At 43.2% G+C, this 16,708-nt stretch overlaps 1 protein-coding gene across 2 annotated transcripts in view; it reads right to left on the bottom strand.

Annotated features, from left to right (window-relative positions):
- Positions 1-1,687: 1,687 nt before the first annotated feature.
- The window catches only part of ST3GAL5 (ST3 beta-galactoside alpha-2,3-sialyltransferase 5), a 29,439-nt gene continuing 14,418 nt past the window's right edge, over positions 1,688-16,708 (bottom strand). Inside the window, exons 2-7 of one of the 2 annotated variants that reach the window (XM_034065021.1) lie at positions 13,938-14,049; positions 12,181-12,295; positions 9,363-9,706; positions 6,992-7,178; positions 6,040-6,198; positions 1,688-4,330 (exon numbers count right to left, since the gene is read on the bottom strand). In XM_034065021.1, coding sequence (XP_033920912.1) covers positions 4,067-4,330; positions 6,040-6,198; positions 6,992-7,178; positions 9,363-9,706; positions 12,181-12,295; positions 13,938-14,049 — 1,181 coding nt within the window. In that variant the 3' untranslated portion in view covers positions 1,688-4,066. Of the gene's footprint in view, positions 4,331-6,039; positions 6,199-6,991; positions 7,179-9,362; positions 9,707-12,180; positions 12,296-13,927; positions 14,050-16,708 lie in introns of both variants that reach the window. The other variant, XM_034065023.1, reaches the window with a different exon arrangement.

The following is a 16,708-nucleotide window of genomic DNA, read 5'->3' as shown; positions in this document are numbered from 1 at the left end:
AGTAGCTGCTGAGCAAAGGGGCTGCATTTCACAGCTAGGCTTGGCTGTCCCTCTTCAAACCATTTCATCCTGTTTGGATCTGGTCACAAGTGACTTCAGGTAATGGTTTCTTCAACAGTGGCTAAGCTTTTCAGCAGCATCATTTTCAAGTATCACAGACTGGTCTGTGTAGGAAGGGAGCTTTAAGCTCATTCAGTTCCAACCCCCTGGATTTACTTCATAGTAAAAGAGCTATGTGGAATACTATCACATATGAAGTTAGGAAAAGCAAGAGCCTAGAAATTTCAGAGGGCAAGATCCCAGAGTTAGTAAAATCCATTTGGTATTTCAAACATCAAACCTTGCTGCTGTCAGGCTGGAAGAAGGAAGTTGCAGCATCACATTGGTGCTAGTCTTAACAGAGATGCAAGAGCTCTTCCTTCATCTGCGCACAACACCAGGCACAGAGATCCCACTCCCAGTGTGCAGCTCCCTCCTCTGATCCCCTCCCATCTCCTGCTGCAGATCCAACTGCAGCATGAGAGCAGAAGCTATCAGCACACATCCATCTGCTGAAGAGTCTCAACTGCTTTTGTCAGCATCTCAGCAGACAACCCTATGAGCTCAAAGGCTAGTTCCAGTGTCAACTGGTCACACACTGCAACCACCCTCCTCAGCACCCCCCATCAAGCAGCTCTATGTCTTCTCATGCAACAATAAGCAGATCCTTACCTGTGGTTCTCTTCCAAGGAAGCATCAGCTTGTCTCCAGCCACAGATAAACCAGCTGGGTGCAGGACTCTTAGAAACACTGCAGAAACAGCACCATAAAGTCCCGCTTGGTAACTCAAAAGTTCCCATTTGTTTGACCAATATACCCTGTTCATCTCTTCTGCTGTTCCCTATGTAGGTCACACAAACCTGAATACATGGAAAGAAAAAGCTTCACAAGTTATCTAAATCTACAAAACAGTTTCAGAATTGTTTAGTCCTAGAAGAGTTTCTACTTACCCCAGCATAACAGATACTGCAAATACTTCACCACTCTAAGTCCAAGGGAGGGCAAAGTTGAAGCTATGTTCTCTGACAAGGCTTCAGTATCAGAACAGGTCAGACACATATTTAGCTATGATAGCTCCTACACAGAGTTACAAAGAGAATTCCTGATGTGGAACACGACTATCACAGCTCCAGATTAAAGAGAATTCCTGATGTGGAACACGATTATCACAGCTCCAGAGTCTTCGTTGGCTTTTTAAACAAACACCATTAAAGCCTATCAACAAGGGATGATGCAGATTCTTTGCAAAGCATAAGATCTGGGGCACAGCAACACAGAGACACAAACAGCTTTTGCTCATAGATCACCACCAGCAAGACTGAAGCACAGACCAGATGCTGCTTCCACCACTGGAAGAGACACAGCCTTAAATTTAAGTGCTATAACCCAGTCTCATCTACTTTAACTCACGAACCTGGAAGCCTGTGATATGGTCAGTGTTGACATGGACTCTCTCTTCCAGGCATCAAGAGATGTACCTACAGTGATAGGTATTAAAAGGTGTCAATAAAGGAGAAAGAGTTGCCATCAGTCACTAACTCCCCTCTTCCTGAGTGCCTGGGATTGCATAAAGACTTTCAGTTGGACCAGTAAGACATGTAAAACCCTTAAAGGAGGCAGAACAAATTGCAGACAACTACAGAAGTAGAAAGTGGCTTCATCAGTTTATTGCTTTTTGCAACCTGAACTTTGCTATTTCACATACGCTCAAGCCTGCACAGACATACTCAATGCAGCACACACCACCATGGGGAACAGTGTTTTATCACAAGCCATAAAACTAGTGGGAAAACAATGCTAATCCTACCTCCACATCATTTGAGGGTTGACAGTAAATACAGCATCTCCAAAAAGTATTGACATTTACATTGATTGATCAACTGATTACTTTTAAGTTACTCTGAATAAAGCAAACTGATGAGGGACCAAGTGCTTTGAACACAATTCAGTGCATTCAGGATGTCCTCCCAATGCACACGTTCTGGAATCCCCCAAAACTTCAGAACACCAAATGAAACTAAGGTACTTGGCTTCCAGTTTAAATACCAGGAGAAAAGAATAAGCACATTTTAATATATTAACTAAAAGACTATCTGTATAAAACTCTTCCCACTTGGAATATTTTTAAATTAAACAATATAATTATTATACTTACAAGAAATAAAATAAGACTAGATATTTATTGCTAGTACAAAAACTCACGGTTTTCACAGAGAAGTTAGATTAATATTATTGCTATAAACAGACAGTGCCAGAGACTTTTGATTTTCATGTTTGTTCACCATCCACAAGAGGCTTTCAAGGACATGTAGTTACTCAGGACTTAGGAAAGATGAGGTCTGAAGCTCTTCAGAGTTATGCTTTATGATCTGATGTCATTTTACTGCCTTTTAGTATAACAGTGAGACTCAGTCTGCTGCTCCTGTGTTCTAACATTATCATTCAGTACATCTCCTCTCCATGGAAGAAAAACCCAAAAGTAAAAGAATCCAACCACCCTCATCTTGCTTTCTCACATTCAGAACTACATTTGTATCTTCACCCATAGCAAAAAAATAAGTGGGAATGTTCACCATGTGGAGAGTCCCTGACAAAGAACAAGGTTTCTAGGCCGAGCTTTGATCAATTTGCTAACAAGCTTCCATTCCCAAAGAAAGCTTTTTACACAGAGATTAACATTACTCAGTGCAAACACAGTCATACCTACTACACTACTAGTAACAAAAATGAACATCTAAACCTGCTCACAGATCTGCAGAGTCCAGTTTCTTTGCAATGCACTGATCTCCAGTCACAAGAACGTGAATCTAGAGCTTTGGGGTTAAGGATGCTGTTTCCAGCAGGTATCTAGCTTGCTGACAGTTCATACTACTTCCTCAATGTGATTTTGTTCGTAACTTACACTCATCCAATTGCTGACTTAAAAGCTGATACAAGAAAGCAAACAACACTACTTCTCCCATTAATTAAACAGTCAACACTAGAATCCCTAAGGGTTATCACCATTGTAAACTATTAAGGTTACAGTATCTGTAATGTATTACTTAAGGATCATACAGTAAACCAGTGGAAATTTTAACCTAGTCGTAGATCCTGTTGCTGCTAACTGGAAGATTCATACAAACCAGTGTTCTATAGAACCAGCAATTCTCATGTCACTTAAAGAAAAAGGGTAGATTTTGTATTAATGCCACTTTAACTGGGCCAGCTGAACTCTGCTGCACATCAAGTAGTTAGAAGCATCTATCTGGTTCTTAAGAAATGGAAATGACAAGTGATCTGGTTCAAGTGAAAGTCTCCTACTAGCTAAAACCTCATATAGTGCACCCTGGGCCCAAACATGCCTCATGATGAAGCAGGATTCTAACCCAAAATGTTAATGCATCAATGATTTTAATATCAGTCATGAACACCAAAGCACCAAAGTACTTACTGTTCAGTTGTTGCCATAACAGTTCCTTTTCCTTTGCCTTCAATCCCACATTCCTCCTTCACATCCCTCCCCCCCAAGAAATATTAGTACAAACCCAAATGAATATAAATACTTAAGGAGGAAACACAATGCTCCACCTGCAAGGACTGAGAGACTTGAGAAGCATTCACCTTTCTTTTCATGACATGCATGAAAAGGAGTCAGACACCAAGAACTGGATCAACAGAGACAGTAGTTCAGTGGAGAAAACCCTCATGTATGCTGTTAGACAACTCAGGCTTAGCATTGTGCGTACTATATACATCTGAAAACAAAAACCTCTGGTTTTCTTCAGACAACTTAAAACATTAAATACTTTAAATGCATCTCTTTCAACTCCAAGTTGTATTTACACAGTTATTCACAAAAAATGTGCAAAGTAAAATCTGACAGCAAAAGAAATTTAAAAGTCCAACAAAATGACATTAAAAAAAAAGGCAGCAGAGATTCCACTTCCAGTTTGTACACACTTTAAAGACCGAAAGACAGTGAAAAGCTTGTTCCAGCTGCACCTCTGGAAGTTTAACACATCCAAACCACACTGCACTTCACTCACTAGCTGTCTGTGCCACAGAACTCACAATGTATGCCACCAGTGAGGTCTTTGACAACCTTTTCTTTGATCAGTTTCTGCAGGAATCTGGTTTCACTTGTCACATTGTGCATAGTTTGTCCGTTCATGGCAGCCATGCAGAGGTTGTTGTAGTAGTGCAAAGGTGCGCTGGGCTGATCCAGGTCGTAGCCAAACCCTGCTAAGCTCACTTCGTCACATAAATGCGTGGCCAGAACAACTGCTGTGACCCCAATTGTAGGTACATTCTGAAAAGGGGGGAATAAATGAAGCCTGCTGAATTGAAACATTCACCTTTGGTAGGTTTTAGAAACACTTCACAAAGATCAACAGCTTTGTCTGTTCTCTCTCCTCACTTGAAACAGAAATCAGTTGAACAATCCGAACTAAAATCACAACTAAAGAAACAAATAATCAAGTAAAACTAAAAACTTCAGGGTTAAATACTAACACAACTTGAGTATTTGCCTTTAACAAGACTTCTGGCTATGAACACTGACTTATTATTATGCAGGCAATGTGCCCTACTACTGTGCAGTTAAACCACAAGTGAACCCTCACTCCAAATACTCAACTCCTGACATGCAGCTAAACTTGACATTTCCTGATGTACTTCAGGCTTGGGCAACAAGCTCTCTAACAGGACTCTTCAGAATATTCCACTGCACAGCCTGTGAAGAAGGGAGGTATACTACAATTCAACTAAAAGACAGCTTTATACATTAGGTTATTATGGTAAATAAATGTGAGAAGATGCTTCACACATTTGTGCACTACCAATACCATTAAATGCTTCCCCATAAGACGTACAAAGATGATGGTTATTTTCTCATAGCTCAAGCAAACCAGTAACATCCAATTTCTCAAATAAATAATGAAAATAACAAAAATGCAGAGTGTAATTGAACTGGGTGATTCATCACTCCATGCTATGGCTAGAGCAAAGGACAGGGAGGATATACCCACCAGCCACTCTGGAGCACACTGGTACACACAGCCAGTCCAGCAGTTGGAAGGCTGCTTTCCACTGGCCTGGTTTTCATACCCTCTCTGCAGCTGGAGACACATCTGTCCCTAGCTAATTACTGGTTTGATTTAGCAGGGCTGCTCTTAACATATTTAGTGTATATCAAATGCTTGAATATTTAATACCAGTCACAATAATGGGTGAGTGAACAAACAGTACTGCAATAAATTTATCACAGACTGACAGACTGGTTTGGGCTGGAAGGGACCTTAAAGCTCATCCAGTCCCAACCCCTGCCACAGGCAGGGACACCTTCCACTGGAGCAGCTGCTCCAAGCCCCTGTGTCCAACCTGGCCTTGAGCACTGCCAGGGATGGGGCAGCCACAGCTTCTCTGGGCACCCTGTGCCAGCACCTCAGCAACCTCACAGGGAACAGCTTCTGCCTAAGAGCTCAGCTCAGTCTCCCCTGTTCTGGCAGGTTCAAGCCATTCTCCTTGGCCTGTCCCTACAGGCCCTTGTCCCAAGCCCCTCTCCAGCTTTCCTGCAGCCCCTTTAGGCACTGGAGCTGCTCTCAGGTCTCGCCTTCAGGAGCTTTCTCTTGTCCAGGCTGCCCCAGCCCAGCTCTCTCAGCCTGGCTCCAGAGCAGAGCTGCTCCAGCCCTCACATCTCTTCAGCCCTTCTCTGAGCTCACTCCCACAACTCCACATCCTTCTTGCCTTGGGGATCCCAGAGCAGGACACAGTACTCCACATGGGGAGTGTCAGCATGCACAGGCATAACGCCTCATCTAAAAAGGTGAGCTGAAATCCTACTTCAATTTCACACAAGAAAATACAAGTCCTTTTAGAGCACATTAATTTCCTATTACTCTAAATCAGCTCTGAAAGTGCACAGAGAACACATACTGAAGGAAGAGCCCCAAATGTCTGTTGGTTTCTTGTTTTGCTTTCTATTTCACAGTCTCCCTCTCCTAAAAGGAAGCTTCTTACCTTATCCCAACCCCAGAACTTGGATCTTGGTTCAGGGAACTGTAGAATGTCCAAAGCTGTCTCTTTGATGATGACTGGATTCAGAATCCGAAACTGCTTTGACGCAAAAGGAATTTTCTCTGCAACCTCCTTCCAAAAGAAGAGTCTCACCCACAGAGGCTGAGAGAAAGAAAACACAGTTCAGCAAAGGGAAACTGAGACTGCAGCGCCCAGCAGACACAGCACACAAGTGATACAATTCATCAGGGATTCGGTTTCTAGCTGAGGTGGTTCAGGAACACCAGTGTACCTCAGCTAGTACGTGTTAAACTTCACAAGCTGGCTTCTCTCTCAATCATAGAGCACTTTCTCGATCTGTAGCCAGAAAAACCTAGCTACTGGTTTTCAACTGGCAGAAAGGATCTTCCCCCAGACTGAAGGAGGTGGAAACCACTCATTTAAATAGTTTGGAAATATGGACCTTCTCTACCAGTTCCTTTGGAATCTCTGCACTTCTTTAAATAGTCAGTGAGAAATAAACAACCTCTTAATTTTGGAACCCCAGAGAAATGTGAAATGAGAACTGTGATGCTTCAATCACACATTAACTGCATGTATGTCTATTGTAGCATGGACTTGGATGGACTGGAATCCAAAACCTGCCTTTCTATTTCAGGCTCTGAAAACTTGTTCAAGTCACTTAAACCTGATGTGAAATGAATCCAACTTCAGTAAGCACTAAATAGGCCTTGTAGCTTGGTGCAAACCACCGACAGCTGCACAAAAAGTGTTACTGTCAGCATGGGGCTTCAACGTGACTGCTAGCACTAACAGTAACTAGGAGACAGAGCTAAAACCACCACAGTTACACAAAAGATGCTCAGTACACTAACCCAGGAGGTAAGAGGTCAGCTTCTTCACCATGAGAAAACAAACTAAGTTCATACAAACATAACAGTGCCAGGTTACATACCAAGGTTTCGTTTTTAACCATTGCCTGAAGCCAGTTGAAATCAACACTTTTAAACAGAACAGCCACAAACAAGCTAGCAGGAGGGTACTCGTGTTCAGAGAGAGGGGCTCCTTCTGGGTAAGTCATCCGGATAGTAGTTTTGTTACCAACGTGATCTGTGTATCCTTGAACTGGTGCATCATTTAACCTAACAACAAAACCACCAGAGCAGAGAGAAACTGTATTTAATAAGCACAGGTTACAATCTCATGAGAACATCAGACACTGAAGCAAAGAACTTTTATCTGGCCCAGATAAGAGTGGAGTAGAGTGTTTTCTCAGTATCTCAGTGTTCCTTGTTGCACTCATCCATCCCTGATCTTTGGGAGGATGCCAATCCTATGAATAGATCATCTGGCACAAGTGCAGCACTTCAAGAAGAAAAGCTTGGATAGGAAAGTAAGAGCAGGGCAGAGTTTAATATTCATTGCCTTGTGCCAACTCAAAGGGGCTTAAAAAGAGGAAGGGACAGAAAACAAACAGGAACCTGTCTGTGTTACCTTTTTTTACATATATGCACACACGAGTATTACATAAAAGCATTCGAACTACCAATGCAATGTAACGCATCCAGTGGGTTTACATCATTCCAGCTAACCAAAAACGTCACATGTAGCACACTGCTGACAAGAACAGCATCCAGCTCCGTGTGCAGTTCTGCAGAACAGCATAAGTCCCACAGACTTTCCTGTATCAGCACAAAAGTCACCTTCATGCTGCCAGCTCTAACTTCAGAGAGCAACTAATGTAAGTTCCCTGCCCCTCCATATGCTGACAGGTTTGTCTACCTTCATGTAAGTGCTACTGACTCACTGTATAGAGTACTTCCCTAAAAGCAGCAAATAATAAAATCATAGAATAGGTGGGGTTGGAAAGGACCTTAAGATTACCTGGTTCAAACCTCTCTGCCATGGGCAGGCACCTCACACTACACCATGTCACCCAAGGCTCTGTCCATTCTGGCCTTGAACACTGCCAGGGATGGAGCATTCACAATTTCCTTGGGCAACCCATTCCAGTGCCTCACAACCCTCACAGCAAAGAACTTCCTCCTTACACCTAACCTGAACTTCCCCTGTTTCAGTTTGAACCCATCACCCCTTGTCCTATTGCTACAGTCCCTAATGAAGAGTCCCTCCCCAGTATCCCATCCCAGCTACTGGGAGCTGCTCCAAGGTCTCACGTAGCCTTCTCTTCTCCAGGCTGAACAGCCCCAACTTTCTCAGCCTGTCTTCATACAGGAGGTGCTCCAGCCCCCAGTCATCCTCATGGCCTCCTTAGTTTACAAAGCAACCTGGGGAAATGCTGGTGTTAAGTTTATCTGTGACTTCACATGATTCAAAACAGAGAGAAGGAGAGTTCAAAGAGCAGCATTCAGAAGGCACAAATACAGACTGTATTCATTTCATTCAGATGTTAGAAAACATGGGTAATCATAGAAAGCACACACTGATGTTGTAAAGATAAGGAACAATTAGCATGCTGTACAGTGTGTAAGCAAACTGGATGCTGAAACACCAGTTATTTTTTATTGTGTTTGAAAGAGCCATTATAAATCCTTCAAATAAGCATTCCAAATAACCAAAGAGAAAAACACAAGAAGCAAGTCCTAAAGCCTGCCTCTGAAAGCTTGAACATATGAATGGATATCACCAGGTTTGTCTACCTTTCTATTATTTCACTGGTTTCCATTCATTTCTGTCCATGGGTTTTTTGCATCTGAAGTCTACAGGCTGAGAAAGTTGGGGCTGTTCAGCCTGGAGAAGAGAAGGCTGCGTGGAGACCTCAGAGCAGCCTTCCAGTAACTGAAGGGGGCTACAAGGATGCTGGAGAAGGATTCTTCATCAGAGACTGTAGTGACAGGACAAGGGGTGATGGGTTCAAACTGAAACAGAGGAAGTTCACGTTAGATATAAGGAAGAAGTTCTTTACTGTGAGGGTCGTGATGCACTGGCACAGGTTGCCCAAAGAAGCTGTGAATGCTCCATCCTGGGCAGTGTTCAAGGCCAGGTTGAACAGGGCTTTGGGTGACATGGTTTAGTGTGAGGTGTCCCTGCCCATGGCAGGGGGTTGGAACTGGATGATCTTAAGGTCTTTTCCAACCCAAACTTTTCTGTGATTCTATAATTACATTGAATTCCTGTCTTATGAACAGGACAACTCATTTTGCTCCTAAATTCCAACTTCCATCAAATCACAAGTGAATTTCTCAACAGCACTTTCAGAAACAGTCTTATAAGCTGCATGTTGAAAATACTTCCCCCTTAAAACCCAAAGTCTGCTCATAAAGTAAAGTTGAAGTAGTTGGAATCTTTACATGGAAAATACATACCTTATAACAATATCAAACTGATTCAATAAGTGACCCAGCTTTGATCCACGAAGAATTCCACCACTGCCAACAACCACACAACGCTTACAGTGCTTTGACCTCAAATCTTCTGGTAAATCATGCTCAGGTAAGAGTTCAAGGAGACTTTTAAGCTTATCAAAGAACTTGTGAAATCCAAAAGGAGGTTCATATTTAAACAAAGCTTCATCTTCATTTATATTTTTCTTTACAAAGGGAGATACGTCCATGCTGTATTTCTCTGCAAATAACTTCCCCATTTCTTTCTTTACATAAGAAGGTCGACACTGCTCCTGCAATGCAGCTCTGGCATATTGTTGTGCTCTCTAGAACAAAACACACATGGTTTCAGGCAGGAAAGCCAGCTTCAGGAACATACCAAGTCCTCCTAATGCAATCTACAAGCAGTTTAGCAAACAGAGGGGTTTATAAAGAAAGCTTAAAGGAGGAGATAAAAGACATTGCAAAGCATTCACTCAAATGCAGATCCTAACCAGTGCAGGGTGAAAACCTGCAAAGGAGACTCCCTCCATCCAATCACTTAAACCTGGAAAGGAAGCTTTCTAAAGAATAAATTAGGCTAATAGAAGTGATAGGTGGAAAGAAGCCATCTGAGAACATCTGTACTGTTACTTACAAAATCAGATGTACCCCTAACCTATCAAACCCAGCAAGGCAGCAAGCAGAATTCCACATCATTGCTCAACTGCGTGACCCGAGTTCTGCCTGTGGTAGGATTTTACCAGAGACACATCCACTGGGGAAAAGCTCTGCAGTGCCAGGCTGGACTTGCTTACTAACCAGAATGAAGCAACACTTCTTCCATAAATACTGCACAAGTAGTATTGCTAAAAGGACTAAAACCCAACCTTGAAAGGAATGCAAGGTGGTGTTTCAGGTCTTCACTATGACAGAAGCTCTTCCCTGTGAGGGTGCTGAGGCGCTGGCACAGGGTGCCCAGAGAAGCTGTGGCTGCCCCATCCCTGGCAGTGTTCAAGGCCACGCTGGACGGGGCTTGAATCAACCTGCTCTAGTGGAAGGTGTCCCTGCCCATGGCAGGGGTTGGGACTGGATGAGTTTTAAGGTCCCTTCCAACCCAAACCATCCTGTGATTCCATGATTCTTCCAAGGACTAGCCACCAAAACAAGACTACAATTCCACACTGCATAGAAAGATTAAGCTGTCAAATGAAACTACACATTTTACCACACCAACATAACTACTCATGTACGGTTTTTAGAAATCCATAGTGGCAATCCAGTACCTGCTGTAAGAAAGAAGGCAAACAGCAAAGGTATTATTTTTATCAGTTAAAATAAAACCTTTTCATATGCTCTCTTCCCTCAATCAACTCTGATCTTTTCTCCCCTAAAACTGAAAGAAAACATGTGCAAACACAGGACTCAGACTCAAGATTCAAATCTAGTACTAACTCAGTTCTCCATCTGTGCTGTTAAGGAAAGGGAAGTGTGTATGTAGGTGTACCAGAAGGCAAGCTGTGCTTCCTTCTTTTTTAACTAAGATTCTTCTACAGAACTGCCTCTGCCACCCTTATAAAGGTCTCTGCAAGTCTGGCCATGAACACCACACTTCTTCCTGGGCAAAGCATGGCTGAGAAATCTCGTGCTGTACGCTGAGCCAGTAACACTCAGTGCATCTTTGGAAGAGCCTCATTTTTAAGGCTAACAGTTGTGCCTCCGATCAGCAAAAAGTAATGCCAGTCACTTGACAACTGCCAAGTTATCATCAGCTTTGTAATCAGCTACTACACCTAACTAGACAAAGAGCAATGCTATTTCCTACTCCTGCACGCAACATAAACAAAATGGATCACGAGACAGCAATAAACATGGTCCATGCAGTCTGTGGGTTTGCTTGGCTTAAGGTGTTTGTTGTTTGGAAGCAAGAATATGTTATTGTGAAAAGAAATCTGTCAAGTGAGAAGAAAAGGGGAGGCTAAGATGCTCAGAAGGATTAAAACATGCACTAAAGAAGGTGATGAGACCATCTTAAATCAGGGCTTTTGCTCTAGGTTGTGTCTTGGCATTGAGACATCCAATGACAGAACTGTAAAAACTCTAAGCCAAGGTAAGCGCTGTCATAAAAAGCAAACAGGTTAAGCAGTAAAGGCAAGGAACTGTCATCAACAAGTAAGAGAAAGTTTTATTGGTCTCTGTTACACCAGCTTAAAAGCCCCATGTAAAACTGTAGCTGAAGTAGCTGCTACCTTAAATAAGTCAATGAACTTAGAGCTGAACCCTCCGGCACATTTGCCCCACATTCCAAGGACATCTTAGCAACTACAAGGCAAAACAGGTTGGGGAACTGGCTGAAATAGAATATACCTTTGGTTTCATATGTTGGCTTTGGGACTTGAACTTTTCATTTGCATCAACTTTCTAATCTGCACTGACACAACAGTATGGTGACAGAGTTCATTTCAAATTCTTAACAGTCACAGTTATCTCCTTTGACCCCTACAAATCCAATTTCTCAATGGATTTCATCTGTCACTCCACAAGAATAAAACCCAGAAGTGCTATGGCATGAAATGAAGCAGAACCTATTTTCAAGGCCAGGTTGGACAGAGTCTTGGGCGACACAGTCTACTGTGAGGCATCCCTGTCCATGGCACAGGGCTGGAACTGGATGATCTTGACATCCTTTCCAACCTAAACCATTCTGTGATTCTGTTTGCCCCTCACAGGCTGATTTCAGCATTCTAATTCTTTCTTACAGAGCCTGGTAACTCCTTTCTTGTCAATTTTTCAGTAAAAATAAAAGCCAAAAAATACCAACCCTTACACGCTCGAGGTCCACATATGGCATTTTTGTTCTGTCACATTCTTCAGGGCCAAAATGTAACTTGAGGATATAAAGGAAGCACCCTCCAACCACAAACAGTGCAAGAAGTCTGAAAACAAACAGGAAGAGGTAGGGGTAGGAGAGAAAAGAAACATATAATCTTGCTTTCCAGCAATCCATCAAGTGTTAAATCATTATTTTACACAAATTTAAGACAGCTGAACTTGCATTCTGATTCAAAACAAGATAAACTTTTGCTCTGTTCACTGCAAGTCTTTATCAACTCTTCAGAGCTATCTGCAGGGAAGTACAAAGATACATAGATGCTTTGATAAGGAAAACATTGTATATTGCCAACTCTGAATTATGCAGTTCTATGCCTGCATCATAGACTCTAAATGCATCTCTGATGGGTCAAACAGCTCCCAAAAAGCAACCACAGGACCTGCTTTAAAGGGCAACACTATTTTGAAATACATACTTTCATGTAAGTTAAAAAAAGGATGGGACTTCCAAATTTTTCAAGGTTTAAGGTAAATGGGCACCACTCACATACAAAATGGCCAAAATGCAGAATTTAGATACTCAGGTTTATACTGAGAGGCCAAATTTTATTCTTTACACCCCAAAAAACATGAAGAAGGAAGAAAAAACCAAGCACAGCCAACTGGAAAATTGAGTAATATAGACCACGTTTTTGATCTATTCATTCCTCATTCCTAAAGAATCTCACTGTTGATCTCCAAATATTCACCTGGCTCATTTCACGTCTAAACCGAGCTGCAAGAATTGCATCATTATTTGGTTAGAGTCGTGGTTGTTACTCAAATATGAAGTTTGAGCTTTATTATTGATTTTCTTTTCCCATGGATTCCTAAGGACTGGATGTTTGTTGGAACATACAACCTGCTGAATGCTCAGTGCTTCTTGAAACTTTCAGACGAACTTAATACAGGTCTCCAAGATTATCTGTGCTTATAAAAGATTGTAGCTTAAGGACTAACAGATGCAATCCTGAGACTCAGTTTGTCTGTGATGCAAACAAGGTGACCAACAAAGCAGCACTGTTCTCACATCTGATTTAACTAGGTCAAATTTAGCACTGACGGGGGGGGTAAACCTTCATTACATGTTGGGCTGGAAAGATCAGCCGAGTGGCAGAAAACGAGGGAGTCACAGCAGATGAATGAGGCTGGCTTTCATCCACAGAAGTTTATCAGGTACCTCTAAATTCAGCTGGGGCTGCACCATTCAGGTGCTCAAAACCCCGGTGGATGTAACAGCTTGGCTTTGAGACGTTTTTCAGCTTTAAGACCTAAAAATTCACGTGGCATAGAGGCATCATGGTAGTGAACCTTTCTGGTTTAAAACATGGTTCTGGATGTGTATTAGCACACACTCAATTCTAATTTGATGTCAAATTATAAACCATGGAGTAAGACTATACTGATAGGTCAAGAGGGAATGGCTTTAAACTGCCAGAGGGGAGTCTAAGATCCCAGGAAGAAGCTCTTCCCTGTGAGGGTGCTGAGGTGCTGGCACAGGGTGCCCAGAGAAGCTGTGGCTGCCCCATCCCTGGCAGTGTTGAAGACCTGACTGGACAGGGCTCCAGTGAAGGCTGTGTACCCAACTCTCCACTCAGTTCACGTGGCAATCTCATCCCTTGATTTTTACATCCTTTTCATAACTGCCCAAAGAGGGGAGCAAATGACCTCCATGTTGCTGCAACAATGACACTTACTTGCGAGTACCTTTTAAAAACCAGCTTGGTCTTCTCATCTTCATGTGCAGCCACCTTACACCATTGCACAGGAGGTGAGCAATCACTTTTGAGCTTCATAGAGTTATTGTCACTCAGCATTGCTGTGAAAAGAAATCACTTTTGATGAACTGGAAATGAAAGTTGATAGGACATCCAATGACTGTTAACTTCCTGCTTCCCAAGGAAGACTCTTAGTTATGGTATCAGCAATAATTAATACTTAAATAGCAGAGGTTTAGACTGGATATAAGGAAGGAATTCTTTACTGTTAGGGTGGTGAGGCACTGGAATGGGTTGCCCAGGGAGGTTGTGAATGCTCCATCCCTGGCAGTGTTCAAGGCCAGGTTGGATGAAGCCGTGGGTGATATGGTTTAGTGTGAGGTGTCCCTGCCCATGGCAGGGGGGTTGGAACTGGATGATCTTCAGGTCCTTTCCAACCCTAACTATTCTATGATTCTATGAATTGCTCCTGACCTCCCCGTGATCAAGAGCATACTCAGTTCAGGTGCACTACCAGGATGGGACTCTAAAAATAAATACATATGCCAGGTACAGGTCTTTGCATTCTTCATAAGCCTTAAGCCTAATAGTTGTATTCCATCAGTTACTGTCAAACAGTTGTTGGATCTTAGTCAAGCACCACTTAGTCTGAGCACTTATTAGACTCCAGACAAGGGATCCACACAGTATGCTCAGGGTATTTAGGATCTCTGAGTCAAAGCATCCAAGCACTATGGTTCCCTGCAGGCCTCAAGTATGCGTCCAGCACACAGAACCTGCACAAACCATCCCATCCTCAAAAGCAGAGCCCGTATTTCAAATTAACTCCCGAATTTCATCGAATCATAGAGTGATTTGGGTTGGAAGGGACCTTAAGATCATGCAGTTCCAACCCCCTGCCATGGGCAGGGATGCCTCACACTAGACCACACTGCCCAAGGCTCTGTCCAACCTGGCCTCAAACACTGGCCAAGATGGAGCATTCACCACTTCTTTGGGCAACTTGTGCCAGTGCCTCACCACCCTCACAGTAAAAAACTTCTTCCTTATATCTAACCTGAACTTCCCTTGTTTCAGTTTAAATGCATCACCCCTTGTCCTGTCACTACAGTCCCTGATGTCGAGTTCCTCCCCAGCATCCTTGTAGGCTCCCTTCAGATACTGGAAGGCTGCTATGAGGTCTAAAGGTTTCACCAGCATTAAGCAAGCCTGTGTCATCATCGGTCTGAAGTTACTGCTGACCTCTTTAGAAGCCCCCAAAACGTGGCTGGCAACTTCAACAGCAAGCACCAAAGAGGCTGTGCAGGAAGTTCTGCTGGCCCAGAGCAGAGGCTGCCAGCAGAAGGGCAGATCCTGTGCAAGGGACCAGCTCTCCTCCCACAGACCCTGTGAATGTGGGAGTGCACAGCGCTCCCTCACAGACAGGCTGCTTAACTGCTTGTAAGCACCAATGAGTTTTATCTGCATGCTTCAGTGATATGGGAAAGGAAAATGCAGGCTGGCATATCAGCTTCTCACAGGCTGCTGCCATTAAGTGAAGGCAGGGGCAACGAAGGAAACACCATGCAAAGGCTGCCCACGAGCTGCTGATTTTGCTTAGGAGAAAGGATCCAGGCAAGGGTTTTTGCCTGCCTTACCGACCCCCCAAAGCAACACCCCCTTTGATCAGAAAGCCAGGAAGGGTGAAGCCTGATCCTCTGCAGTGGAGGATTTCAGCCCTACTCCTTCCCTTTGATCTCAGTGCTTAACCTTCTCCGCTTTCCACTGCAAGTATGTTCACACTTTTCTGTTCTCTTGCCAAGAGCTCTGTCACAAGAACTCTTAAAAGAAGTAGGGCTAAGGGGAGGCTTTTATCTAGTGAGGATCTTCCACATTCTTTTTGCTGCTCCACCTCCCTTTTATTTTATATGGCAACATGACCCATTTGAACTAGCCTGTGTTAAACACCAGCATGAAGAAGCTGATGGGACAGAAGCATCCTTCCAAATCATATCCAGCCCACTGAAATTCCAGGGGTATCTAATTCAAACAACACCTCAAAGTCAGTCTCTCTTTGCAGTCACACATCATTTCCCAGTGACAAATTTAATACAGTAAAAGGTGAAAAGCCACAAACCACTATGAGACAGGGTGGGACAAGGAGAGATAAAGATCAACACCATCATCTTAAATCCTTTGAAGAGCAGAAAACTGGCACGCGATGCTTTGCAAAGTCACCTGCAAGTGTTCATAATCCACAAAACAAAGCAGAGCAAAAGAAAAGATAAAAGCCTAATGGTTTTTGCTAGCAGAAAACTTTACCACTTAACTCAAACACAGGTTACTTGGTTATTATGATACTACTTAGAACTTCAAACTACCCACCCAGCTGTATTTATTACTTGCACAGGCTCCCTGAGCTGGCACACCTACTTGTAGGCCTTTGTCACAGAACAGCAAGCCCTTAAACAACAGCTTTTAGTAGATCTGAAGGCACTGTACAAGCAAGGTCAGTACCATTACACTGGTCTTGGAACAGGTTGTACCGAAACCCAAGATCCCCCAGAATGCTGGCAGTTAGGCTGGATACCAGCTGGATACCAGCTTAACTGGAGCAAATCCAGCCCCAGTGTTCCCCACAGCCTGTCAGGACTCAAGCAGCAGGTCACAGGGAACCTATCAAGCTTTACAAACTCATAAATCTCCTCAGAGCAACACCTCATCTTTACTGGCTGCATCTATACCATCGAATCAGAGCAGCACTGAGGAGCAAAACTGGGT

The sequence above is a fragment of the Melopsittacus undulatus genome, chromosome 7 (genome assembly GCF_012275295.1).
Source record: "Melopsittacus undulatus isolate bMelUnd1 chromosome 7, bMelUnd1.mat.Z, whole genome shotgun sequence".
Classification (NCBI taxonomy): domain Eukaryota; kingdom Metazoa; phylum Chordata; class Aves; order Psittaciformes; family Psittaculidae; genus Melopsittacus; species Melopsittacus undulatus.
This window is presented reverse-complemented; position numbering and strand designations above follow the sequence as displayed.